The 27,909-nt window shown below is 38.3% G+C and overlaps 2 protein-coding genes across 2 annotated transcripts; one reads left to right on the top strand and one right to left on the bottom strand.

Moving 5' to 3' along the window:
* Positions 1-1,536: 1,536 nt before the first annotated feature.
* gnsb (glucosamine (N-acetyl)-6-sulfatase (Sanfilippo disease IIID), b) lies at positions 1,537-16,131 on the bottom strand. The gene is made up of 13 exons (XM_014982568.2): positions 15,758-16,131; positions 13,731-13,790; positions 12,595-12,798; positions 11,250-11,315; positions 11,072-11,170; positions 6,697-6,864; positions 6,511-6,593; positions 5,345-5,463; positions 4,996-5,099; positions 4,798-4,899; positions 4,602-4,712; positions 3,351-3,461; positions 1,537-3,271 (listed from the first exon to the last, which is right to left on the bottom strand). The coding sequence occupies exons 1-13, from the start codon at positions 15,941-15,943 to the stop codon at positions 3,122-3,124; spliced, it is 1,563 nt and encodes a 520-aa protein (XP_014838054.2). The 5' UTR covers positions 15,944-16,131; the 3' UTR covers positions 1,537-3,121.
* Positions 16,132-17,990: 1,859 nt separating this feature from the next.
* polm (polymerase (DNA directed), mu) lies at positions 17,991-26,989 on the top strand. Its single transcript, XM_014982581.2, has 11 exons — positions 17,991-19,345; positions 20,134-20,305; positions 20,816-20,914; positions 21,022-21,192; positions 21,273-21,344; positions 21,989-22,109; positions 24,023-24,155; positions 24,648-24,750; positions 25,593-25,862; positions 25,933-26,016; positions 26,091-26,989. The coding sequence occupies exons 1-11, from the start codon at positions 19,149-19,151 to the stop codon at positions 26,175-26,177; spliced, it is 1,509 nt and encodes a 502-aa protein (XP_014838067.1). The 5' UTR covers positions 17,991-19,148; the 3' UTR covers positions 26,178-26,989.
* Positions 26,990-27,909: the final 920 nt, after the last annotated feature.

Below are 27,909 nucleotides of genomic sequence, written 5' to 3' on the forward strand. Positions count from 1 at the left end.
TTAGTGACAAAAATAATTGAAAAGTCTTATGATCAATTTTTCACAATAAATGATAAACAATATGATAAATGTCTACCCCTAGGCTTTGCTCAGTGACATCTCCTGTACAAACATGAACAGAAAGGCCACTCAGTGAGGAAGAAGCCATTCCTCCAAAAGAGTCATAAAAAAGTAAGATTGCAATTTGCAAACGCACACAGAGACAGTGGCATGTGAGGTATCACTAACATCTTGTCTTACATCGACTTCCTCCATTCAGTGTGCGAAACAATAAATAAGAAAAATAGCTAAAAGTTTATTTTAGGGAAAAGGCTACTTCTAATGCACTGCTAAGGCTAATGCTTAACAGTCAGCAGTCAGATGTCAGGGGCTCTGCCCCTAACACCAACAGGGGCAGAGCCCCTGACATCTGATTGGCCCTCCCAGGTGGCCCAAATAAATGCATCTAACTTTTTCTCCGTAGTGGCCCAAATGATTTATAATAAATTAAGTTGAAGACTCCACTTAAAGCACTTCACCTGCTGTGGTCTGAATGCACAGGCTCACAAATTCCTCCTGGTCATATCTCCAGAGAAATCTGCGCTGGTTCATCAGTCAGTTGGATCTGTCTGATCCATACCGAACAATTGAACTCTGCGAGTTTGTTTGTTTTTTTTTTACCATGTGTGCGGTTCTGGTGTGCATTTTTTCCAAGGATTTATTTATTTATTACGTGGTTTCGCTTCTCCAAAACAGACAGATGTTATGTCTGCTGCTCTCCCTCTGGGCGCGAAGGGTAACATCTTCACCTCCATTTGCTAAAACCGCAGGGTGAGTTAAGTTTAATTCTTTGCAGCGGCTGAGCCGCATCCGCATTGGTTGTGGAACGCAGTGCGCATGGATCTAATTAACTTCTGCACCTTTATTACCTCAAAATAAACTCCTGGCTCCTCTGTTTAAACTATAAATGGGTTAAAACAACGGTGCATTCTCTTTAGTTTTCTCTGTTCTGTACTAGAGACTGGAGTTAAAGGCACCATTTCAACTAAAGTTTGCAATGAGCTTCCTAACCAAGGTGTCTTCAACACGCTGTCAGCTCCTGGTCAGAAAGACACATTTAGTTCAGAGTCCATGAGATGATATTCAGAAAGGATTTTTTTATTGATTGATTTTAGTTGCCTCTGCAATGAACTCTTTGCGTAAAGTCTGTAATGTCTGCCTATGTGCTCCAGTCAGGGGTGTTAATTATAACCTATCAAATGACAAAGGGTTTACAATTTTCCAGTCGTTTAACCGAATATTTGGTTATTTTTTTAATGAGACATATGTCTATTTAAAATATAATCAAATATGATTAAATGCGCATGCATATATATATATACATATATTGATCTATCGACTAGATAGATAGATCAATGTATAGATGTATACACACATCATTTTAACTTTTGCCACGCCCCCAGAGGTAGCCCTGGCACCCCCAACTTTAAAAGTCTAGCTCCGCCCCTGCCAACAGGACCTGAATTGACAGTGACAGTAAAGAAAATACTCCCATGATTATAGTAAAATGATCTTTATTTTAATGATCAATAATCACAGTGTAAATCCATTCACATTTAAGGCAATTTACACATAATCTGTGCAAAAACAAAAAGGCACACAAGATTAAAGGTTAAAAAAAAATCCCTTTCCAGTTATTCAGAAATCAGAGAAGACATTCAAGAACACAGGGAACATCCTTCACCTCCAAAACACAACATGGATAATCAGAAAAAAAAAAAAAAAAATCGTATAAAACTTTTGTATAAAATGCCAATTTTTCACATCTCAAGGCACAAGACGGGACTGAGTGTCCGACTCCAGGCAAACTCTGTTTTCATTTGTTTTCTTCAAAGTGCTGCAGAGAATAAATGATATAAAAAGATCTGCATGAAAACACAGATGACTTCTACAGTTTACTGTGGCACTGAGTTACACTACACTACACATGGGTGACAAACATGCATCATACCAACTGTCTAATGGTGGCTGGTGTATGAAGTGGGAGACATCAGATCCAAAAAGACAAAATAAAAAAACAACTGAAGTCTCATTTAGATCAACAGAAAGATGGCCAGAGTAACGACAGAACGGACGAGGCTTTGGCTGGACGTCACCATCAGAAACAAATCGCTGTTATGTCTGATAGCTTCTTATGCTTATGTCTTAGGTATAATCAAACATTTAGAAGGTTGAACATTCATAGTGAATGTTACATGATGCAAAATGTCACAGCATGGATTTCAAAAAAAGAAGTGTGCTTTACAAGACAAAAAGAACGCTTTTAAAAGGACGAGATGACCAGGCACTGCTCAGAGAGGCGGCAGACATTTTGATTTATCAAGCGCTAATTAAAGCTTTTTTAATGAGGCTGAATGTAAAACCTAACTGTTTATTCATTCCTTTGTCATGTAGGTTGTTGCTTTTGAGCAGAAGAACAAAATATACATACTGTATATGTTTTTTTTTTCTTTTTTTTGTTCCGTTAGCTGCTCTAAGCTAGGCTAGCTGTTGCTAAGTTAATGATCTGTTTGCCTTAAAGGTCAGAAAATCCAGCAGAACTAGGCAGTTGTTTTGCTAAGTGAGCTAGCTAACTGCTATTAACCAGAAATAGCAATGCATTTATTAGCATTTTATGCATTCAGACACTTTAGAGTTAAGGTCACAGGACAATATTTGTCACTGGTTCATCTCAACACCATCAGATAAATAAACCAATCAATACTGCAACTTGTTTATGTTTCATATGCATGGCGGCCATATTGGATGACCCCCAGCTTTCCAAGATGGTATACAGACGACAGGAGTTTCACTACTCAAAAACTCAAAGATTTTTAAGAACTATTAGAGTGAACCATTCCCATCAGCTCTGAGTACAAACCTAAGAGAAAACGAGTTTTCTCCTCTGAACGGTGGCATCCAGAAATATGAAAAGTGAACAACAGCAGGAGCCTGAAACTGACGCAATTATGAACGGACTTCAGCCGGGACTTCTCTTTTATTTCCTCTGTAAGCCAATCAAAATGTCTGTCTACCTGTCTGGACACATCAGAGCGCTTGGCGTTTCCCTCTGACCGTGGCAGGACGCTCGTCGTCGCCCTCTCTACTTGATGTTACGGCAGCTGTCCCCCATGCAGGACTGCAGCTTTATGAGCCGCTGGTTCATGTCTTGGAGGATTGACGGATCCACCTTCTTCACGATGTTCTCCAGCTGGTGTGGGTCTGAAGTCATGTTGTACATTTCTACAAAAGACTGCAGATACCAAACAAGTTTAAACACTGTCTCTGTTCACATACACCAGTCCAAGGTTCAGGTCCCGAGTCGCCGTTACCTCGCTGTCTGCGAACTCGCAGTACTGCAGGTCCTGCTTGCCGTCGAGCGTCCGCACACAGGCGTACGTGTTGTTGAAGGCGTCCTCACACACGCAGTCTGGGAAACATTGCTGGAAAACGAGTTAAAGTTCACTTGGTATGCACACATTTGGAAATCAAAGTGACAACAGATTTCTGAAGTGAAGTGTTGAAAACAACGGAGCACTTCTCTTCCACTTCCTAATTACACGTTAAATTGCATTGGACTCATATAGAAAATCCCATTAAAATACATGATACATGTCCTGTTTTAAACACGTTTAGAAAAAGCTCACAAAATTCAGTGAGTGTTTAGATTACATTCTTTCTGCATGCCATGATCAGTTACAAAAATTTTACTCATCATTTTACCTGGAACTTATTCCTTGTAAATTCCAGCATCCAGGAATGGCAATTTAAAACACAGAAATATAAATACACAAAGAATCCTAAGTCTGGAAACAGTTCTAGTGGTCCTAGTGAAAAATCATAAGATTTTTTTAATTCTAAAGTTTTTATTAGAATTTTATGGAGCTCATCTGGTGACAATACAAAAAAAAAGAAAAGAAAATTTTGCTCCAGACTTAACTCATGGAAACAACTTGTTTAATTTGTGGACATGGCTCCGTATCTCATGGGAACAACTTAGTTAAACAAGTCACGGTGACGAATTGAACAAGTCGTGGGTTTGACTTATTAAGTTATGGTCGTGGCCACAAGTTGGTTTTTTCCCACCAGATGGGCTGCACTGAATTTCCCCTCTGTAAGATGAAAAGTGTTCACAAAGCTCTTTAGACAAAATTCTCAGCACATTTAGGAGGAACCTTTAGAGAGGCTGAAAGCGTCTTACGCAGGGAAAATGGAAAAACCAACAGAGTGGGGACGGACAGCGCCGTGGCAACAGCAGGTTCTGCTCCCATTTGGTTTTTGCTTCCTTTCCTTTCCCATGTCATGTTGGCCGTTTTCCAGATCAAACAAGTTTACAAAGGCAGGAAATCACAGTTGACAGGTGTTAATATCAACTAGATGACGTAACATTGCATTCACACTTCCTCAAACCAGTCAGACTTTTTAGGCTGAGTGGAAGTTTGTCTATAAATCTGAACAAGTGAGAACTAGATCCGAGATCATAAGGATCTCTGTGCGTACAGGTCCTGGTTTTTAGATCGGTGATGTTGTAACCAAGAGCAAATCTCTCTAGCGCGTTTTTGAAGACGTCAGCATTTGCTTACAGACACTCCGGGGCCAAGTTTGGGGCAGGTCGGGTCCTTGGTTGGATTTCCCTCTCCGGTGTATTCAACGAGGAAGAACGGTCGTGCCGTGCTGTTTCGCAGTGACGGGGCCTGAACAGAAACCTTAGTCAGGATTTAAGGTGGACTCGAAATAATAAAAGGAAAACATGTCGGTGAGCGGAATGAGGTAGCTGACCATCTGAGCGAGGAAAGACTGTCCGTCCACGTTGATGGTGGACAGGTTGACGCCAGAAATGTCAAGGAAGGTGGAGGCGAGGTCGATGTTCAGCACCGGACCCTGAAAGAGAGACATAAAAAACACAAAAAAACAGGAATGTTACAATGACTCATATGAAAGAGCTGAAAATCAGTGTAGGTGGAAGATGGTTGTGACCTTTATCATCTGGTTTGGTTTGATGCCAGGGCCACGGACCAACAGTGGTGTCCTGATGTCAAACTCATACAGCTGCCTCTTATCGATGGGCAGAGAAAACTGACCTGGACAGATCGGACAGAAAAACTAAACTCAAGTGTAAACACACAAAACACAATGTGAAGCTGCTTATTTATGTATTTATTTTGAAAAGATGAACGTCTGTTGCAGCTTTAAACTGTTGTTTCTGTGTTAACCGGATGTGCATATTTTTTTGAAAATAAACTAAAATCTCACGAGACACAAACGTCTTTTTTAAAAGATGCTAAATGAAAGTTGAAGACGCTCTCAGTGGTCCGCCGGAGCAGACCTGTGTGGTAGCCGTTATCTGAGGTGTAGAAGATGTAGGTGTTGTTCAGCTCGTTTATACTGTCCAGTTTCTTCACCAGCTTCTCCACCATGTCATCCACAGACAGCAGCGTCTGCCACCTGCAGGAGGGAAACATTTTACTTTAGTCTCAACACAACAAAGCATCATGTCTGGTCAGAGAGTCGGATGAGGAGAGTTTTGAACAAAATGCAGAAGGGCAGGTTCAACACAATTTTACTCTCGAGTGTTGGTCAGGGTGATAGAGGGGGGCAGAAAGTGTCACTGCTGCAGCTGTGGTCTGAAGGTAAAACACTGAACAGTTTGTGTCCAGGTTGTGTGGGGTCCGCAGGAATGTCAGCTGCCACAGTGAGTGAGGTGATTCTGATCAGACCTGGACCAGTCAACCCACATCCAGCTCAGCGCTAGCTGTGTTTCCATTGGCCATATATTTGCACAAGTAGACATTTTGAAAATAAATTTGCTCAATGGAAACACGGCAATTTAAAAAAAAAAAAACTCGTTTGTCAAGAAAACGTTTTGGCACTAGCAAGAGGTGAGTTTGTTTATCTCGCAAAACTGCAATGGAAACACTTTTTTCCACCTCACAGGAGCCACATGATGTTGTTGCTGGCGCAGACCATGAAGAAGAAGAAAAAGACCGAAAGTAGTTGGATTGTGGCGCTCCATGTTTTTTAATGATTTATCTTGTGAACAAACTTACTCATGTTTGATTTTAATTGCGTTCCTTGTTTAATGAAAACATTGCAATTGTGAAACTGGGACATTAGCAGAATATTGATAACGTTTTCCATGCTTATGTTCCGTCAATTGAAGGAGACTCTGCTCTGGTGCTACATGTCGCCATCATCCACAATCGATCCCACTTTGTTGTCTCACCATTGACGGCTGACTGCTGAATATTTCATAGCAAGGAAATTAAACAGATGGACTTATAATTTACTGGAGGTGACACATTTGTTTATAAATGGTTGCAGAAGCATTCTGGTGCAGAAAGGGCTGAAAATGTTGCGTGTTCCAACCGGTTCTACCAGTTCCAAGGTTGTTTTTTTTTCCAGTGAACGTTGTACATCTGCATTTTTGTTTATTTTGTGTTTGGAGATTTTTCTTTTTTAAGCACAACTCCATCCCACTCCACCTGTTCCTACCTCCTCCTGTAGGCATTATCCAAGAATGTGAGGGAGCTGTTAGGCATGGGGTTGACAGGCTGACGCAACAGCCAGTGTTTGTCCTGGAAACAGCAAACAGAAAAGAAAAGGACATGACAGGCGTTCCATAGAGATCCAGACTAGAAGCAGGCCTCATGTTGGCTGACACACCATCCATGTTCTTACCTTCCCTGGTTTGTCAAAGCTGCCGTCTCGGGGGGCTTGCACGTTGTTGAACTCCTTCTGGTACTGCGGTGCTGCCGTCCACGGGGAGTGAGGCGCCGGCGGCGCCAGCATGATGAAAAAGGGATGCTGGGGGCTTCTGTCATCCAGGAAACTGAGTGAACGGTTCAGCTGAAAAGAGGACAAAACAGATTATTACATCAATATAGCACATGACAACAACAGATGTTTACCCAAGGGCTGTGCAGTTCAATTAAATAAAGCAAAATAACAAAATACAAATATACGCCATATCTGTCATTATAAAAGAAAGTCAAACTCTGAATCAATAGAATAAAAACGGGTTTTGATCAAAGATGTAAAAGACTCAACAGTCTCAGCCGTTCCATGCTGACAGACCTGTCAGCTGTTTTTCAAGCTTGGTTCCCTTCAGCTTAACTCAGAGCTCATTAAGAAGGAACCTGTTGGTTGGATTTGGACTTTGCAACATTTAGTGGTTTAAAGAGGTTCAGGAAGTGGCATAGTGGTAGTCTACACTGGTCCTTCACTGTTCTACATGTTTTTAGGCGTTTCTTTTTTGCCAAAAAAGTACATCTTTATGAACAGTTCAGCAACAACCTTCTTCCCTCCATTGTCTTCCTACAAAATTCCGCTTGATTCTCATCTCCCTTCACACCATAGTCTGGGCTTTCTACCATAAAACTGGATTACTCCAGTGGACTCTAAACCGAGCCAATCAGACAACAGTGCTTATTTCCTCACTGCTTAAAAACACCAATATATTTCTGTTCAATGTCCTTTGTATAATATTCATATGGACAGACTGGAGTAGATTCAGTTTTTATTGCTTTTTCTGAATATCTTTAGCTAAGAAATAAAACCAACTCTGACAGGCTCGTCTGTGTTCCCTCATTCTTCATGTCTGTCAGTTAAAACCAAAATAATAAAAATTATAGAGTGCAACAATTAACATATTCTATTATTTTAGTAGCACCAGGAATAAGTGTTGCTTCTCAGTTTGAAACAAAAAGCCTTTCTGTCATGTTATCAGTTATAGTTTAAAGGTTTAGGTAATTCTGTCACAACATGTCATTCTGTGAGAACGTCTGCTCTGATGTAAAGTCAAACTATTAAAATGAGGCTCTGACCAGAAACACAGACGTTTGGTTCTCAGTATGCGTTTCACACAGGAAGATCTCTGGTGGTGCACCACCTTCCAACATTCATTTCCTGTGTGAGTAAGCATTGGCTCCTCTGTAAATAAGTCTGGATTCATCCTCTTAACAAAAATAAATAAACTAAAATTAAAATGTAATTTTTTTAAATTTTTTTTTTTACCCCCTTTCAATTTACCTTGCCAACTTCAGCCCACGGCAAAAAATGTTTGAACACATCTGCACTAAAGGATCTTTATTTGGCAAAAAAAATTATTGATTATGACTGATTTGTAAAAGCAACAAAAAGGATAAAAACATCCAAGGGGGTGAATACTTTTTATTTTAGCATGTTGCATTTCTGTTCGTGATATTACTGATTTAGTTTGCACCACACAGCACTTCCTTCTTCTCAGAAGCCAAACCTCCGACTCACCGTCACGAACCATGGTGATTTGTTTTAGTATTTCTCTCTTGGTTAAATTTAACTAGCCCTCTGAACCGGTTTGTTTGGCCGTTAAAAATCGGTGCATCTTCACTTGTAGAGTGGGACTGTGTGGAAGCAGAGATCTGCGTTGCCCTTTAAGAGTCTGTTTTAAGTGGCTTCCTGGAGATAACAAGAACATTATCTCGTTATCAGGAGATAAGGGAGCGTGACTTCCTGTGATAACAAGATACGCATCTGTTTGGTTTATGAGCTGACAAGATTATTATGGTTCTGGTTTAATCGTCAAGTGCTCTGATGATTTGGACCAGCTCTGTAGATATGGAAACCAATGATTAGCAAACCAATGTTTTCATATCTGTAACATTTTCATCATCAGCCCGTGTCGACATGCCAGGATGGTCACCGCTCGCTTAGAAAAGAACGGAAGCCATTTCTGCTGGAAATCATGTTCCTCGTTCTACAGCGTGAAATACCATTCACATTCTACTGATCTCAGTTTGTGTGTTACAGTGACTTGAAGAGAGAAGAGAGACACACGCAAAATACACAAGGGAAGTTTAGAGAGCGTGATTAAAGTAACATCCTCATTTTTGGACGCCAGGAAGGAAGCCAGGGATACCCACAGAGAACATGCAGAAAGCTGAGCATGCTCCATCCACTGACCCAGTCAAAGTCCAGGCCGGAATCAAATTAGGAATCTGAGGTAGGAGAATTCCTATTTAAATAATTTCTCCAATCTGACAATGCGACATATAACCTGGTCTTTATAAAAAAAGTTTATATCTCCACTACATTGTTTTAAGAAAATAACATTGTACACTGGATTAGTTTCAGAAGAGTTTTCATCCACATGAATCCGCACAAATATGTCTTAAACATGCCAAACCCGTAGGGGGCAGAATAGCACAAAGCCAAATCTATCTCAGCCAATCAGATTGCTTCCAAACAACCACAACTTCCTGTTGCGAATTAAACATGGTGCCAGGATGTTAATTTGTGGGGACAATTATAAAAGTTAAGCTACTTTTAAATGCCGTTAACATGTGAACTAGGTGTGAGATTGAGTTATTTTGCAAAGATCAATAGGCCAAATGTCAGCCTGTAGGTGTATGAGGCTGATTGGTGAGACATTCCCTAAAAGCCTCACATCTGAAACTGCAGCAGAAAAAGATGATTCCACAAAGTTCTGGATCGGGGGTTGAAAACAATGGCCTTTCAGATTTAGAAAACCATGTGTTATATCCATCAACTTCAGTTATACACTCACTCATTCAAGTTGGTGGTTGTAGCATAGCAGAACATCAAAAGGTTAAAGGGATGTGGAAACCTTTTATTTCTGTCGCTTATGCTAACAGCATGTTAGAATGTCTCTGTCACCTTAGCTCTGATTGTTTTTTGTTTTTAACTTTCAGTGTTCTTGGTTGAGGCGTTGCATGTTTGGACAATTATTCCCACTGGTTTTAGACGCTGTGCTGCTGGAAGAATGTTCGCTTTTACTTTTTGTATTTTTGGAGAGTTGTTACAATGTGCAACCGTGGCAAAAAGGTTTTGTTTTCACAACTGGTAGTACGAGATTAGCATCTCAAAAGCTCAAATAACAGCTGAACTATCACCCCAAACCCCTCAGGAGTTGAAAAGGAGGAGGTTGAGCCCATCATATCCCCTACTCTAACATCTCAATGACTCTTTGAAGATATTTGGATATGAGCTGAGCCAATGGCAGCAGCCCAGGGCCCTGACTGTTTGGGAGAAACAAAGATTTATTTATTTTTATTCATTTTTATAAATGCATATTGTACAAGCAAACTCAAGGTGTTTTAATACTGCTGATTTAAAAAAATATATTAATAATATAAGTAATTAAGTCTATAGAAATTTAAGAATGTAAAGCTATAGCACATCCTTTAGCATGTAGCCATCAGCCAGACGCTTTTAAATCAACAACTCATTAATTCATACCAACAGGCGGGTTGGTCTACCTATTAATGTACTGTAATTTCAATGTGTAAAATACATTACAAAACTGGCTCTGGATGCGACAACATTTCATTTCCTTTTGGTATAACTAAAGTATTTTCTTTATTTAAATGCACAACCAAGAAAGAATGAAAAGTGAGGCTGCTGTTTGACCCAAACCAGGAAAAAGGATCTGAAAAACAGCAGCAAATCAACAGAATGTCTGAAAAAGTAAAGAGTCAAAGAGTTCATAAGGTCAGTGAAGGTCAGGCTGAATGAAATGGAGAGAACTGGAAAAACATGAACACATGAGGTTTCATTTAGATGGTTTTAGAGCCAAGTAGAGATGAGTCCTGATACACAAACCCAGGAAGTGAATTAGGGCAAAAAGCAAGCCTCCCACAAAAACAGATTCATTCTGCTCTTTAGGAGCACAATTCCTTACATTTTTTTACTTTTATATATATATATATATATATATATATATATATAAATATCTAAACTGCCGATTACAAATTCTACGTTATTCTGGTTAAACCAAAGGATTATCAACCATCACCTGATGAGGAAACCTCATCACTACATAAAGACGTCCAACATGTTGAGTAAGCTCAGTAAGCAACTGCTGCAACTTGTTTCTCTGGCAGATGATTAACTTCACACATCACTGAGCTTTTTATATTTCTGCGTTGCAGCAGCTGATTTGTGCAGCTGTGCCGTAAATTCTTGCGTAAACAGCCACTGATTTTATGAAATGCTGCCGATCACAAGGCTGAGTGTGAGCAGGAGTCACAGGTGTGTGGGTGTGACTGTGACTCACGATGAGGTCGGTCAGGTAGTCCTTCTCGTAGCTGTCCCCGTGCTTCTCCGCTTTGCCGTTCACAGACAGAGTGTAGTTGTAGTACTGGGAGTTCCCCACCTGCAGCGTCACACAGCGCCGGTGAGGCGAGAGCCGCGACGGACCGCAGGACAAACAGACGATTTAATGCAGCACTCACCAAGGCGTTCCACTGGTCCCAGCCAGGGGGAATGTGGTCGACGTCTCCAGCGGCTTTGGTGCCGTACTGGTGAAAATGGAGCACACAGCAGGAGTCAGAGGTTACTGCAGCGGTTAGGGCCAGCATAGACGGGGGAGAAAAAACAGCAAGGAAGAGTACATTTCTGCCAAAAAAGCTTTTTGAGATCAATCTCAGAGATTTTTTAGAAAAAAACCTTGCAAGGTTTTGAATTTCAAAACTCGAAAATGTTCTGCTTTTGAAACCCTCAAATCTCTGAGGGTTTTTTTTTTTCTAGAAAAATTTCCACTGTACTAGTTCAGAAAATTTATAGAAGAAAATTCAAATTTCTGAGGTTCATCTCAAAATTTCTGAGTGCAATTTGGAGGTTAATGCAATGGCAAAGTAAGGCCACTATAGACAGAAAAATATAATAGGAGTAAATTTCTGCCAAAAATCTTTTTGAGATTAAGCTCAGAAATATTCTAGAAAAACAAGAAAAGTTGTTTGAAAAAGTCAGATGTTTTTTTACTTTTTAAAGTTTTTTCCAGACAATTTTTGAGATAAATCTCAAAATTTCTGAGTTTTTTCTAGCAAATATTTGACTTTTCGAACTCAGAAATGTCCACATTGTTCTAGAAAATTTCGGAGATTAATGACAAAATTTCTGAGTTTATCCCTAGCAAAGTTTTGACTTTAGGGGCTCAGAAATGTCCTTGTTTTTCTAGAAAAATGTATGCCTTATTTGTATCTACAGTGTCCCTAATACACCACCAGGTTAATGTAGTCAAAATGACACACATAGGCTCAAATATAAAAATAAAGGCAATCAAACATCTATCTGTGTGTAATTAATCCATAAAATGTGTTTTGTGGTTCTATTCTGTTAACAATGAAAGTGACGATAAGGACGTCTTTTTTAGATAACTGTATGGCTGTGACTGTAGCCCCACAAACACAAACCTTATGACCCCAGTCACATAACAAAAGTGTGATGTGCATCACCAAGCTGCTCACATTAACTGCATTTAATCATATTTTCAAATGTATTGATATGAAATGATACTCTCATTGAATAAACAGTGGAGAATTTACTGAAACAAAATGGATGGCTTTGGGGTTTTTAAACGTCATTAACTGGATTTATTGTGACGATAAATCTAAATTCTTATCGCGATAAAAAAATGTATAATGATAAATGATAAGCGATACAATAAATGGCCACCTCTAATGTGAAATTACAAAATTCAGCACACAGAACAGCCATCGGTGAGCTTGTTTAAAGCTTTTGTTTTGTTCTAAGACTGTTTTGTTCTAAGTCTGGATAAATCAGGACGGGAACCCAGACCTGGTTCAGGTATTTCCCCCCGAAGAACGTCTGGTATTTCTGCTTGCTGAGGTAGACGGGGAACGCCTCGGCTTCAGGTCCTTTCTGCCACTGAGCGCTGGAGCAGTTCCCGGACAGGGAGTTGTTCCGCACCTCGTGGTTGTGGGGGTACCGACCTGACAGGATGCTGCTCCTGCTGGGGCAGCACAGCGGCGTGACCGTGAACTACACAGGAGGAGCAACGAGAAAGAGAGCGACTCAGCATAACCCAAAGAAGTAATATGATTCAAACATTTTATTTCTAAGTTATTACATGCATCGGGCATTTAAATTTCAAAATATATATTTCATAATTATCTCAAAAGACATAAAAGTAGATCATTTGTTCATTACAGTTTCACATTTCTCTTCTTTTTTTAAATCAGTTGACTTAAAAGTCATAAAGAAACAAACAGAAAAAAAATTAACATACTTTTAATTCCCTTTTTACATTAAAGCAGAATTTAAACTTTCACTATTTTTTAAAACCTCAAACAAAACATTTTAGGGTTAGCATATTCTTCAAAGTGTTTCAAAGGATTATTCAGCTCGATCATCCTGAATAATCCTAAATATGACAGTTTAGATAAATATTTTCCCTTTTTGTCCCGAAGTAACTGAATCATTTAATCGATGTATGGCCACACACCTACTGCTCACGAAACAAGACATCTACTGATTTAACTCACACAAATGACTATGTAGATAAATAATAAACCTCTACAGAACATTTTCATATTTTGTACTATCCATATGCTTTTCATGATGCCTTTTACTGCAAGGTGACTGAGTGCTCTGAAAGGCACATGTGTATAAAAAAATATTTCCTCCTCTTTGGGAAAGGAGAGTGAAAAACAGCAGAAAAAAGGATGCATCACTAAAATGGACAATCAAGCTATCATATTGAAACGGGAAAAAAAGGCAAATACTGAGATTTTTGTGGTTTTGGTTAAACTAATCACACACTGTTCCTGCTGAATTCAAATGAAAAGAGACATCTTTTGTAAGCTTGTTGATTTACAAAAACCAAGTGAGCACATCTGTGAGACTTTGTAGCTAAAAGGAAAAAGTGGTTTTCCTGTGAAAAGGACAAACAGTAAAAAGACTGAAACACTCACAGCGTTCACAAAAGTTGCTCCTGCTTCTCCTATTAGTTCTTTCGTTTTCTTCATAGGCGTCTGCCGAAATGAAACAAGAAGTGTGAGACACGCAGAGCTGCTCGTGTCCCAGCATGCAAACAAACTAGAAAGCTGACAAAAGAAGTTAAAGATGCAGCAATCAATAGACCAGACATTGGTATGACTGGTGATCGGCAGGTCAAAAATAAATAAACCTGAACTTTTTTTCCCCCATCAAATTAACTATAACTATTGATATTTTTTTGCTCCATAAAAACAGATGGTGTACGGGGTGAGGATAATGTCAATTTTAAAAATGTATGCGTAGGAGTTTAGATTTGTAAATTTAAGTCAATAACACTGGAAAGATGGATGGAACGTCATATTGTACATGCATTCAGATCTTTCTTCTTGATGTTAATGGTGGTTGGCAAACAACAATATGAAGCATCACTGCCACCAACCAGAAAGGAGTGTATCATCCATCTTTGTGCAAGAATTTAGCCTTTTAATGAATACACAGTGTGATGTTTGATCGATTTTCCACTGTTCCTTACTGACAGTTAGCTCAGCGGTAAAGTAAGCATCGGACACTTACTGTTGATGTACCAAGTTTTAAAATGTTACCGTTTCCGAGCAGCTTAATGGCTAACAATTTAAAGAGAGACCAGTTTCTGTTGATTGAAAAAATGGCTGCTATGGTTTTTTTGTACATCTTACAACAAATACAAATTTGTCTGTTTAACAATATTTATTGTCCCAAATGAAAAAAACTGAGTCTTGGTGAGGAAAAGAAAGTAATGACACCTGCCATCTTTAATGTAGTTTCAACACTAAAGTTGGCTAGCTTTCTGCTTTAAATGAAAGTTACAAGAAAAAATTAAATCTAATCCAGTGTTTTTGTCTAGTTTCTAATGTAAATATCTTAGTACACTTAAAATATGAAGATAAAACTGACTAACACGTAACTTTCCGGAGGATACAGGAGCTTGCTGCAAGTCAGTTTTTGAATAACATTTTTTTGTTCATTTAAAATGGGGAAAAAATTATTATTAGTCTCATGTAATATTCAAGGATTGTTGACTTAAAACAAGCTCCTATACCTTGCTGAAAAGTTACTTGTTAGTTTTGTCTTAGTTATTTATTAATAATAATAATTATTATTATTATTATTATTATTAGTAGTAGTAGTAGTAGTAGTATTTCAAGTGTACTAAGATATTCAAACTAGAAAAAAATACTTGGAGAGATTTTGTCTTTGCAGTGTATGTTCTGGGTTATTTTTAGATTTAGTGTAAATACCACAATAGTTTGACATTGTGGCAGTTTTACTTATGATTACCATACAATGAGAATTTCCTACCGGGCCATGCCTAACATGCAGTATATACACCGAGGCATTACTTACTTATTTATGTATTTAATTAGTTAGTACAAATCCTGCAAACATTAGAAATATGGGCTTTGATTACAAGATAGAAAAGCCATCATCAAAAACTGGCAGCACTTTTTTTTTCTTTACGTTTGGTCTTTTGGGGGGAAAAAACATCGTAATCAACAGGTCAGACCGAAACGAAACCCACAGATCGGTATATCGCTGGAGAGAAGCCTGATCGGCGCATTCCCCAAATGCACTCGTGTCAGAGTGTTGTAAGATTATATCAGTTATCATCTCCATTTAAATGATGATCAGTTAAAGGTGTGACATTTCTGATCTATACCTGCATAAACATCTGCTCACAGCGAGTAGCATAATAACACCGTCTGTACAAGTAGTCGCGGTTAAAGTGATTAATCATTAATCACCAAAACAAAGTGGGTAATTCTTATTGATAACACTTAGAGATCATGTGATTACATGACTTCAGACCCCAGAGTAGCTATAATATCATTGCACTTTAGGATGTTTATGTTTGAAGCTCAAAGTGTTCGTGCAAAGTTTTTATGATGATGTCACACCGCTGTCACGAGCTCTATCAGGATCAATGCAATCAATAAAGCATGTGGTTCCGGGTGCACCGACTCACCATCCCCCCCAGCACAACGTCCTGGTCGTCCACCAGCACGAGGACGATGTTGCTCGGTTTGACGCCCTCCGCGCACCTGACGCAGCAGGTGAGCCACGCCGTCAGCAGCGTCAGGGCTGCGGTAGCGGCGCCTCCTCCTCTCCGCCGCCGGTGTACCGCAGCTCCGCCGCCCCTGCCTCCGCTCATGCCTGTCGGGGGAACCTCGAACCGCTACGGGAGCCTCCGCGGTGCAGCTCCGGGCCTTGCTCCTCTCGCAAGCTCTCACACCGGCGCTGCCGTTCAGATGAAGGCCCCGTTCAGGTTCGTGCTCCGGGGAGAGCGAGAACGAGCTGCACGCGGTGCCTGGAATCCCGGAGTCGGACTTTAAAGTTTGAGGAAGTGGAGTCAAGAGTCAGCTGTCATATGACTGAGACCGAGGGGGGAGGAGACAGAGAACAACAACTGCTGACCAACTTCACACCTCACCAAATTCAGTCACACTTTACCAAGCTAAAATAGTCCGATCCAGTTTCTGTTGCATTTGGCCTATACAAAACTTGTCTGTCTTATAAATATAACAGAATGTCTTCATAATCTCCCGAATACATTTTCACTATATTTTTTTCCGCCACATTTTGCCATGTTACACAACCATAAACATCAGTGTATTTTATGTAACAGAATTACAATTGAGTGGAATTAAATTTTTTTGGTTTTCTTTTTCCTTTTTTAAAAAAAAAAAAAAAAAAAAAAAAAAACAACATATCAATCTTTTCCAGCTTGTAATATGTTTTCTTCCAGGTTTTCCTGTAATACTAGGGTCTGAAACGGTTAATCGGCTTAATCATGATGATTTGATTGTTGAAATAATCAATGGTTAATCGTTATTTAATTACGATTAATCCATACGATTAATCGTAATTACAATCATTAAATGAAGTCTGCAGTTGACAGCATCCCTTTACCCCCCAAAAATGTATTTTCTGAGAGAAGTGTATATATATATATATATATATATATATATATATATATATATATATATATATATAGCATTTTCTACTATTGACTTGTTGACTGGTTAATAAAAAGATAAACCCAACACCGTACAACCAAGCAGAAAGGGCCAAGCTTTTCACATGTTGAAGCTACAAATATTTTTTATCTGCATCTACATCCTTTGCTACAAATCAAGCATAGACTAAAGGAATGCCATGTTATTATATTTTAGGTAATAAATTATTTTCTCATTTAAAAAAGAAACTGAATTATTTGAGGGGTGGGGTGAGGGGTTTGCCTTTTTTAAATGTATTTCTAATTGTACAGAAAAAGTTTAGGTGGTTCAATGAACATCTTTAGAATGTGCCATTTTTTAGCTGATTTATTGATTAATGAATAATCAATAGTTACAGGGAGCCCTACTATTCAGATGATCTGGGAATATTTCAGGAAGATGAAATTCTATCACAAGACAAAAGTGAGAATGACATAGCTCAGACATCTGATCACTGAAATGTTGAAACGATGGTTCTCTAAACTTTCCAGATCCTAAGTCTCATAAAGAGCCTGCAGTCAGTTCTCAAAAAGCAACAGAAACAGAAACTGACAGATTGTGATTCAATCCCAGTGTTAAATACACAATGGGTCACTATGAGTCGGCATTTTAAACATTAGAAATCCAGCATGTTAGAGTGACAAAAAGTTCTGAAACATAACAACATAATTTTGAGCTATTCGGTCAAAACAACTGCTGAAACTTTCAAAATGCTTTAAATTGTTCTTTATCATACAAGAACATAGGGAGAGATTTTTACATATTTAAGACCCAAAATACAATGCTAATGATTTTATTCATACACTTTTTGTATTTTTAAATTAGTTTTGAAAAGTTTGTATACAAATTTTGTCGTATTTTGTTATTTTACAACCACAGGTTTTGATTTGTTTGACTGGGAATTTTTGCCTAGACCGTCATGAAGTACTCCATAATTTGAGGTTTTACGAAATTAAAACGTTGTAAACATTTTTGCAATTAAAAATCTGAAAAGTGTGGTCCACATTTGCATTCAGACCCCTTCTTTCTGCCACCAATTGTCTTCAAACGCTGTATTAAATATTGGAGACTTTTGTTTAATTTAATCTCAGATTAAACACAGATTTAATCTCACTATCCCAATGATGGCAGCATCATGCTGTGGGGATGTGTTTTTTATGGTGTTGACAGGGAAGCTGGTCTAAGCAGGCATTGAAAAAGTGGATGGACCTAAATCCAGGGTTTAACTCACATATTACATAGACTTAGAATGAAATATTTCAAGCCTTCTTGTAATTTTTAGCATGACCTACAGAAAATAAAAATAAAAAATCTTAGAATTTTACACAAATTCGATAAAAAAGTGATCATATAAACTGAAATATATGATGATTAATATATTTTCAACACTTTTTGATCCTTTGTGTGAGCCTGTATGTCTGGGATCTGGTTTTCTAAATGAAACTTGAACTTTACTGTCTTCTCAGTCCAGTTGCTCTCCTCCTCAGCCTGGGTGACTGTAGTGACTCTTCTTGGTGCCTTCACTCCAGCTATAGCCTGAATGCATTTTGCCTAATAATCCTCTCAAGGTTGAAATTATTCCTGTTGCTAGTGAACCTTTTCCTACCAAACTTATACTATATTTCCCCACTTTTCACAAGGACCTCTGTCACTTCTTCTTATGTATAAATAAGAAGTGTAACTGTATCATATGATAAACAAACTGAAGCTATTGGAAACTCATTTATTATTATTATTATTATTATTATTATTATTATTGTTGTTGTTGTTGTTGTTGTTGTTGTTGTTGTCATTTATTTATTTATTTTCTTTTACTTTTATTTACATATTTATTTTGGTTATTATTTTTCTTTTGTTGTTGTTGTTGTTTTTTACCAGTTATGTATAATCTCGTTTGTTCCTTTTATTCCGCTTATGTGTGTGGGTTTTTTTTAAGCACCCTATTCTACTTTTCTTCAAGTTCATATCTGATATCGATGCCACATTTCTTATGCTGTTAATGCAAAAAGATAAAATAAAGAAAAAACATTTACGCGGCACAGTTTGGCTTTGCGTGCTGTTTCCAGTCGGAACTATTTTGGTAACGCTCCGCCGGTGGTGCGACACTCCAAGCGCAGCTGGATCTGCTTACCCCCTCTGCTCTGAAACATTGCGGGTATTTCTACCTGCTGGAGGGATGTTGGGGCGACAGTCGATTTTATGAGACTCAGTGACTAAACTACAGTCATGTGTTCTATTTATCGTTTTTGTTTGTTTGTTTGTTTTTGCAAATGTTTATTTCAAGACAACCGCGCTCGTAATGTCCGCTTTTATCAAATAATAAGTTATTAAACTTAGGTTTTTGGGTCAGGTAAAAGAAAAATGGTTCCTTTAAAGCGGAGGAAAGTCGCCAACTCGGGCACTCTGAACGCTGGTACACACAATAGCGCAGCAACACAGCCAAACAAGTTCCCTCAAGTTATTTTATTCTTATTGGAAAGGAAAATGGGAGCCAGTCGAAGAGCTTTTCTCTCTCAACTCGGACGGAGGAAAGGATTTCAAGTGGAGGAACTGTTCAGGTGAGGGAACACGCACTGACGGTGACAAGAAATAAAATAGACAACTTTCTATACTAATTTAGTGCATTGAAAAGGTGTTCATATTTTACATTTTGACTAGTCGAACTTCAATAGACCAACACAAAGTAGAACATTGATATAAAATTAAATGAATAAAATATTTTCAGCTGCAACTTGTCAGCACAACGATATTTACTGGCTTTTATGGATGCGTGACGATGTCTTTGAGAGGGCAAACTTTTATTATGTCATTATTAACATTCTAATACTAATAATATACTAATTGAAAATGGACTCGGAAAGATAACAATATTATTGTTTATTGCAATAATTTCTGGAACAAATTATATCGTCTGGCAAAATTTGTTATTGTGACATAGGAAACCAATTTTGTATGCCATAGTGGCAGGTTTTTACTTTCTAGCAGAAAAGTGAAACGTTTTTCATCAAAGCATGTTTTATGAGTTACAGCGGTCAAAGTCTAATTGACTATCTGTGGTAAGACCTGTAAATTGACCTCCACAGCAGGTCTCAATTCAATCTGACTTATTATTATTTAGCAAAGAAAGAGAGGATGAGGACCTTTAGGAGGACCCTAAAGGTTTACAACTGCAATTAGTGGCACAACACAAAATATTAAAACAAATTCAAAACCTTTCACGTTTTTACTGACAAATAAAATAGAAAACCATACACAAATATCATTCTACATTAAAATGAAGCATTAATTTGTGTCAGCCTGTCTCCAGTTTGTGGTTGTGAGATGAAAACCGGTTTTCACCCCACAGTAAAAACGTGACGCACGTTATCTGTGAGAGCAACACTGCACAGGAGGCCAGGATGTGGCTGGAGGCTCAGGGAGCAGGGCAGGCAGGGCGCCACCTGCTGGACGTCAGCTGGTACACAGAGAGCATGCGTGATGGACACCCAGTGGAGATACTGGACAGGCATAAGCTACAGGTGCAACAACATTTTCATAAATGCTCAGTTTGTGGATGAAAGCATTATTTAGGTCATCTTGTAACAGACGGGAAGAAATGATTACAATAGGTTGATGCAAACATGTTGTCCAGATAAATTGGACAAATAAATATTTCAAAAATTCAGTTACCTATAACATTAAAATTATTTATATTAGCAAACACCTGGTGGAACTGTCCATCTGTTGAGCTCATGACAGGAGCTACTTCTCAGAGCAACACTGGCAAAAAAACTTTATTAAAGTGTCAATAAAGGAGCCATGTTGTGAGGACTTCCTGAAGGCGGAACTTCAAATAGAGCAGGAGTTTCTTAAAGAGACAGAGGCCCAATTTCAAGGTGTTAAATTGCAAAGTCAAATTTCTTTTAAGTCGTATCTCTTATGTACAACAATTTGTAGGTAACAGTTCCCTGACTGTGCTATGAAATGGACTCTTTTGCCTGGAAACACAAAATACTGCCTCTTTAATATGTTGGTCGTGTGTTTTTCAGGAGTTTGCAGTGAATGACTCTGAGGTTACTCCCTTCACCGTTCCCAGCTACGCCTGTCAGAGGAGGAGCACCCTGGAAAACCACAACGCTGTCCTGACTGTAGGCGCCTGTCCTCAGCTAACTCAGGTCATGTGACTGTTTCCTGAAATCTCCATGTCACATCAGAGCTGTGTTGTGTTTTTTTGTTGTTGTTGTTGTTGTCTCAGGATGCTCTGTCGCTTCTGGCTGAAAACGCAGAGCTGAGCGACGAGGACGGCCGAGGCGTGGCGTTCCGCAGGGCGGCCGCCGTGTTGAAGGCACTTCCCTCCGCTGTCACTAATATGTCCCAACTCACAGGCCTGCCCTGCCTGGGAGGACACTCACTCAGAGTAATCAAAGTCAGTGGATGCATTTCTTTTTATTTCTTTCTAAATGAATAGAACTGATTTTACCATCTCTTATTCCTGCTGTTTTTCAGGACATTTTGGAGAACGGAACATCAAGTGAAGTTGAATCCACTAAGGAGTCTGAGCGGTTCAAAGCATTAAAGGTGTGTTAGCGTATGGAAATGAAAATGGCACTTTTTGATGGATAACTTAGTCTGCTGAAGAACTGTTTTCAAATAAAACGTCATGCTTATGTCTGTGAAAAGCCTGCAATTGTGATTTTAATGTTTTCTTATCAGCTCTTTGTAAAGCTGTATATATTATGGTTCGTATTTTGACCCTCAAGAAAAATCTGAAAGCCCACTTACAAAAGTAAAGATTTTGTTACAGATGCAATAATATTTAATATTTGTAAGTGGAGCTTTTTTATGTGTCTGGAAGAAGTATATTATGTATATCAAGATAAAACTTTAAGTCAATATTGCCGATGCTTATTGATGTTTAAATGTTTTGGGGAATGATCAGACCTCCAAAAGGTGCTTTATTTGAAACAGGAGTAGCAAAAATTATGATAAACAATTTATCTTCACAGGGCCTTTGCATTGCTTTCATTATTTGAGCCTAATAAAATTAGCTGAGTAATGCAGTTCTTTTAAAAATAAATGAGTAATACACGAAGCTGAAAACCATTAATTCAATTTAACAGTGATGTATGAGTTTTGTGTAATCATTCAACAAAATTAGCTCTACTAGTTACGCTGTACCAACCGTTTTATGGTGTGTAAATGCAGCTTCTGCTGTGCTTCAGGTGCTGACGGGTATTTTTGGAGTCGGGTCAAAGACCGCGGACCGATGGATCCGAGAGGGGATCCACAACCTGCAGCAACTGAGAGACTCGGGGCAAACGCTCAACCGTGCTCAACAAGCAGGTTTTTACTTTCTACCACTCAGGAACTGTGAACATAATTTTGTCCTGTTTTATATTTGATCCAGTGCAGCTGATATCTGACTTGATCTGGTTCTCATAGCAGATGAGCTACTTGTGTTTTCAATTTGTTCTGTTATTCCTTAGATCTTATTTAATAAACTCTAATGGTCCTCACATCACTCCCAGACCAGAGTACAGAATATTAAGGATTAAGATTCAGAGATATTCTTATGTAACATGACTCCAAATTATTACCACTTGACACACTTTAAGTAACTTTAATTGTGTAAAAGTTACTTTTTGGAAGTTTATATCATGTTATAACGTCATTCCCTCATCAAAAACATACCTGCAGCATTGCCTTGATTGTTGATTCATGCAGGTTTGAGAAATCCTTTAATCTCCATGGCAACCATTCAGCTGTGCAAAATGAATGGGTGAACCTAGTCCCACCCCCGAGGGCAAAGCTCCTCCTCTTAGCTGCAGTTTCTGAGCTTCTAAGCTTGCATCACAGAGCAGCTCTCCCCCTCTCAGCTCCTTCAGACTAACCAGCAACAATTAGCAAACACTTGGTGTAACTGGTCATTTCAAGGCGTTAAATTATGATGTCACATTTCTTTTAAGTCGTATTTAATATAGAGCTCTGGAAAAAATTAAGAGACCCCTGCAAAATGATCAGTTTCTCTGATTTTTTTCATATGTATATTTTTGAGTAAAATGAATATTGCTCTTTTATTCTATAAACTACTGACATCTTTCTGAAATGCCAAGCAAGAATTTAGTATTTATTTGCAGAAAATGAGAATTGGTCAAAATAATGAAAAAGATGCAGCGCCTTCAGACCTCAAATAATGCAAAGAAAACAAGTTCATGTTCATTTAGAGACAACAATACTAATGTTTTAACTCAGGAAGAGTTTAGAAATCAATGTTTGGTAGAAAAACCTGGAGGTTCAGGCTTCAGGTTTCTTCATTTTTTCAGAGCTGTTTATCCAGTAATTTAACAGCAACTGAACGTAACATAGTTACTGGATTGTGCTATAAAAAGTCAAACAATTGCTGCTCAAATGTTAAAGCAATTCTCCAATAATAACATCAAACATCATGCTATCCTATGCAGACGCTCAGTCTGCACTGATGAAGATTTACTCACCTGCTGGATTTACTTTTTGATTAATATGGCTAATATTTATCTGGGTCAGAGCGATCATTAAGCAGTGGACTTTCATCTTCAGATCGACAGTTGATAATTAAATATGAAAGAAAAGCCAAACAGGAATGTTGTGACAAAAGTAACACTCAGTACCTGGTCCTGACCCAGCAGAACACTGAGTTCTACATCCTTCATCACATTATACACACTATGTGCATAATGTGTGCATCACACATGCTTCAACATGTGACAGGATTTATGTTTAACAAAATTAGGTTTCATTTTTTTTCTCATTGAGACCCAATTAAGTCATTGTTTGATATGCCACCACAGATAGAAACCAGGAGACGGTGTGACAGTAGTGCAAGAGACAACAAGACTGTGGCAAAAACGAGCAAAAGTGATTGAATGCTAGCAAAGTAAAACAAATGGTAAGCCCACTGAGGAAGAGGATAATCAACAGTTGATGGCAATCAGCAACTAGGTGTGAAGGAGGTAATGCTAATAGCAAAGAAAAACGATTCGAAGTGCAACAAAAACAGAAATGGTGGAAAAACAGAACCAAGGAGATATATATATATAAATATATAATTTTTTAAAATATAATTTTAAAAAATTATATTTTTTAAATTATATTTAAAAAATTAAATATAATTAGAATTATATTTAATTTTTTAAGTGTGGCATAAAAGCAAAAACAGAGGAAACGTGTCAAGGGGGCAAATATGTTTTCCCACAGCCCTCTATGCTGTGGTCCTGCAGGTCTGGAGCACTACGACGACATCAAGCAGCTGGTCAGCCTGGCGGAGGCTGAAGCCATCAGGGGGATTGTGGGAAGAGCCGTCGCCTCCGTCTCACCAGAGGCTCAGATCGTTCTCACAGGAGGATTCAGAAGGTCTGAAATCAGCAGCTTTATCTGATGACACATTCAGGAGAATTTCATATCGAATACAACCTAAAAACCAAAAATGAAATCTGCACTTCAATCGGGATCGCGGGTATCATGGTTTTTTGTCCTAACATTTTGCTGATAAATGTACCATGGAGTATTAGGGCTGGTCTTAAGATGAAAATAAATCCGTAGTACTACAAGAATAAACGCAATATACTGAGAAAAAAGTTATATGAGAAAAAGTCATAATATGAGAATAAAGTTACAATATTACAAGAATAACATCATAATAAAACAAGAAAAAAAGCTGTAAATTGTGATATACAAAAAAAGTATTTGCTGTCATTAAAACAATCTTGAGTAATTTTATGACTTGCTTCTGGTATTTTTGTTTTATTCTGGTAATATTATGACTTTATTCATAAAATTTAAAAAAATGAAATACTCGGTCGTATAAATGAGATGTAAACACTGTGTGTTTTGATTTTTTCCCAGGGGGAAGCAAACGGGTCACGATGTTGACTTCCTGATTACTCACCCTGAGGAGGGCAGTGAGGTGGGACTGATGCCCAAACTGGTGTCCTGGCTGGAGTCACGGGTATCATGTCATCTCCAAAATGTGCTTTTAATCTGTGACGTTATTTTAATTTGTGAATTTCCCAAAAAAAAAAAATAGCAGGAGCGAATAAAGAGGTGTAAAATAAAACTACTAGCTTTGCATTGCAGATAATTGCTATTTACTGTAGCCAATGAGTAATGTTTGCTTTGTTTGTTTTGTAGATTTAGTTTATGCTGCTTTATTGATAAGCAAACAGCCTAAAATGATTGTCGTTATGTTTAAATCCATTGTGACTTTCAGTCAAATTCTGTTAAATGTGATCAGTGGCATTTTTTTATACGGGCAGAAATTCAGAGCGGTATTGGAAATGGGTGGGTCGACCAAGAACTAGAAAATAATTTATGCTGAAACGATGAATCAGTTTCTACAATAATCACCAGTAATCGATTAATCATTAACTGGAGTACACAGACTTAAAAAAACAACAACTATTTTCTCAGAGAATAACTTACTCAGAGCAGTAATTAAGACTAGTAATCGTTAGTCACAGCCCTAATCTTCTATGACCAAGTTTGCTTGGAGTCTAGGTTACCTGCTTTCACTTGGAATAAAACAAACAAACTGATAACTGCATGAATTTAATTGTTTGGGGGGCGGGGCTTGCCCAGGACTGCATTCCTGTTAGAGCCACCCCTGAACTTGATGCATTATGGATCCTGACTCGGGATCATCAGCAAGTCCAGGAAAAGCATCAAACATTTTAGGTTTCCTCTCATCTAAATAAAACCTTTTCCTGCTTCTTGTTTGAAATGAATACATTTCTACAACAACTTAGATTTCCAGACATGAGCCTGATGCTGTCTGCCTCTCTCCATGAACAGGGCCTGCTGTTGTATCAGAAGACCACCAGGAACTCCTACTTGGAGTGTAGCGAGGGTCCGGGCCGGCCCCCCTCCAACATCGATCGCTTTGAGAGATGCTTGTCCATCTTCAAGCTGTCGGCAGGACAAACAGGAAGCGGTGTCCAGTCAGAGGAAACCACAGCGTCTCCATCGGCCACAGAGAGACGGTGGAGAGCGGTCAGAGTGGACCTGGTGGTCTCCCCCATCAGCCAGTTTGCTTTTGCTCTGCTGGGCTGGACCGGATCCAAGGTGGGCATCGTCACTCGCCCTCCGGGGGTCTCCTTTACTCGCCTTCTGACCGACATCACTTCCTCCACAGCTGTTTGAGAGGGAACTGCGGCGGTGGGCGGGGCATGAGAAAGGCATGTCTCTGAGCAGCCACGCCCTGTACGACAACAAACAGGTGAACGGATCAATGACCTCTGCTTCTGCCATGAAAGAAAAACAATCTAAATTAATCAGTTATCATGTTTGCAGGGTCGATATATAAGAGCTTCTTCAGAGGAGGAGATATTTGCTCACCTTGGTCTGGAGTTCATTCCTCCAAATGAAAGAAACGCCTGAAAACTCCCTGCAGGAGCATCAAGGAGCGCTCTGCTGACGACTGGAGAAACTCCAGCTGATACTCCATGATCTGTGATCCTGCTGCTGGATGCATGATTGTGAGACAAAATGTTTAAAAAATCATAAATTTACAAGGATAAAGTCACAATGTTACAAGAAAAATGTATGAGAATAAACTCACAATAATATGAGAGTAAAGTTGAATTATTACAAGAATAAAGTCATAGTATTACAACTTTACTCATAATATGACTCATTTCTCGTATTATAGCTTTATTCACATATTCTTAATTCTCATTGAATTCAACTTTATTTTGCAATATAATTTTATTCTCTTGTCATTATGACTTTAATGTCATATTATTTCAACTTTATTCTCGTAATTGTGTTTTATTCTTTTTCTCTGTATGGCCCCAGTACTATGTGGTAGTTATCTGGTCAGCTTGAGATTTTACACTTGAACAGTTTGAAGCCTCAGATCTCAGAGCTTTAACATACAATCAGCTGATCATGAAACAAATAAATATAAAAGACTTTTATTGCTTTTATAAAGCTGTTAAAACATGCCATCCTCAAAAGAACGAGCCTGGCATGGCTTGCAGCTCACCTTAATCATGTTTTTTTTTTTTTTTCCAATAGAAATGAAAAACAATAGAATGAAAATGTCTGACATAATAGATTAAATCATCTCAGGATATAAATTCTAATGCTTTATGTTAGCTTTATCAATGTTCATAAACATGGGCAGCATTAGTTTTTAAAAATGTGGAGTGACTTATTTCATTTAAAATTAATAAAATGTTTTGCAAATATATTGTTTCTTTTGTGTTTGTTTTTGTAATTAGTTTTAAACGAAGTTGAATTGTGTTTTATTGTATTATGTGGTTATAGTAAACATTCCCAAATTCCTCTTCAGTTCCCAGCATCCTGTGGCTCTTTGACTGTTTTCTCTCCCTGAAGTGTTTGAACAGAACATTCTAAATCCAACTACAGTTTTACTAAAATATCCCTCAGAATAATACAGAACTGTCTGACATGTAAATAGCTTTGAATCTGGGCAGCAAAAAAATTCTGAAAATCTTAGTATATTCCATTTTTCACCTCTTTACTTCTGCAGAAATAAACTGAAAACTACAATTCGGCAGAGTAACAAGCATTCATAGTTCTGTTAAGCGAGGATTTTTTGTGGTTTCAGTTGTTTGGGGTTTTTTTGGTGCACTTCCTTGCTATGCATGTAAATGTTAACATTTTGCTCAGTTTTAGTGTATGGAGGGTTCCGTTAAGTGACTCTCCCCACAAACACACCTGTGTCACACTGACATCCATTCAGGACCGTTCTTATCAGTTTATCTGCACAGAAACCACAACACAGTCATGACAGTTCATTCTAATAGTAAAACTATTGGTTCTTCAGAGGCATCATGCACCAGATTAAAGTCAAATATTGTCAGCCTGCTGCATTTGACAAATTAACTACATAATTTGGATGTAGTCTCTGAATGACGCATTAACAACAAATTTAACAAACTTCTATTAAATATTCTACAGAGTTTCATTAAAATTGCTCCAACATGTAAGATAAGCAGATGTACATACATGTAAGGGTATCCCTGGAAAACATGTGGAAAAAAATTACATTTTATTTTGTGTGTCTATAAATGTTAACACAATTTTTATTTTTATTTTTTTAAACAAGCAAAGGCTCTGGCCAGAGCATCTGTATTTGCATGTT

The sequence above is a fragment of the Poecilia mexicana genome, unplaced genomic scaffold, assembly GCF_051168715.1.
Source record: "Poecilia mexicana isolate PSO_F unplaced genomic scaffold, ASM5116871v1 scaffold_12, whole genome shotgun sequence".
In the NCBI taxonomy this organism is placed as follows: domain Eukaryota; kingdom Metazoa; phylum Chordata; class Actinopteri; order Cyprinodontiformes; family Poeciliidae; genus Poecilia; species Poecilia mexicana.

Bases quoted from the DNA above. Each gene is read 5' to 3' on its own strand.
- gnsb (XM_014982568.2), bottom strand. From the start codon at position 15,943: ATGAGCGGAGGCAGGGGCGGCGGAGCTGCGGTACACCGGCGGCGGAGA. The intron at 5,464-6,510 runs GTAGGAACAGGT...TCCCTCCTGCAG, and splicing joins GATAATGCCTACAGGAGGAG to GTGGCAGACGCTGCTGTCTG. The intron at 4,713-4,797 runs GTCAGCTACCTC...GTTTCTGTTCAG, and splicing joins AGTCTTTCCTCGCTCAGATG to GCCCCGTCACTGCGAAACAG.
- polm (XM_014982581.2), top strand. From the start codon at position 19,149: ATGGTTCCTTTAAAGCGGAGGAAAGTCGCCAACTCGGGCACTCTGAAC. The intron at 21,345-21,988 runs GTGTGTTAGCGT...GCTGTGCTTCAG, and splicing joins AGCGGTTCAAAGCATTAAAG to GTGCTGACGGGTATTTTTGG. The intron at 24,156-24,647 runs GTCTGAAATCAG...ATTTTTTCCCAG, and splicing joins CTCACAGGAGGATTCAGAAG to GGGGAAGCAAACGGGTCACG.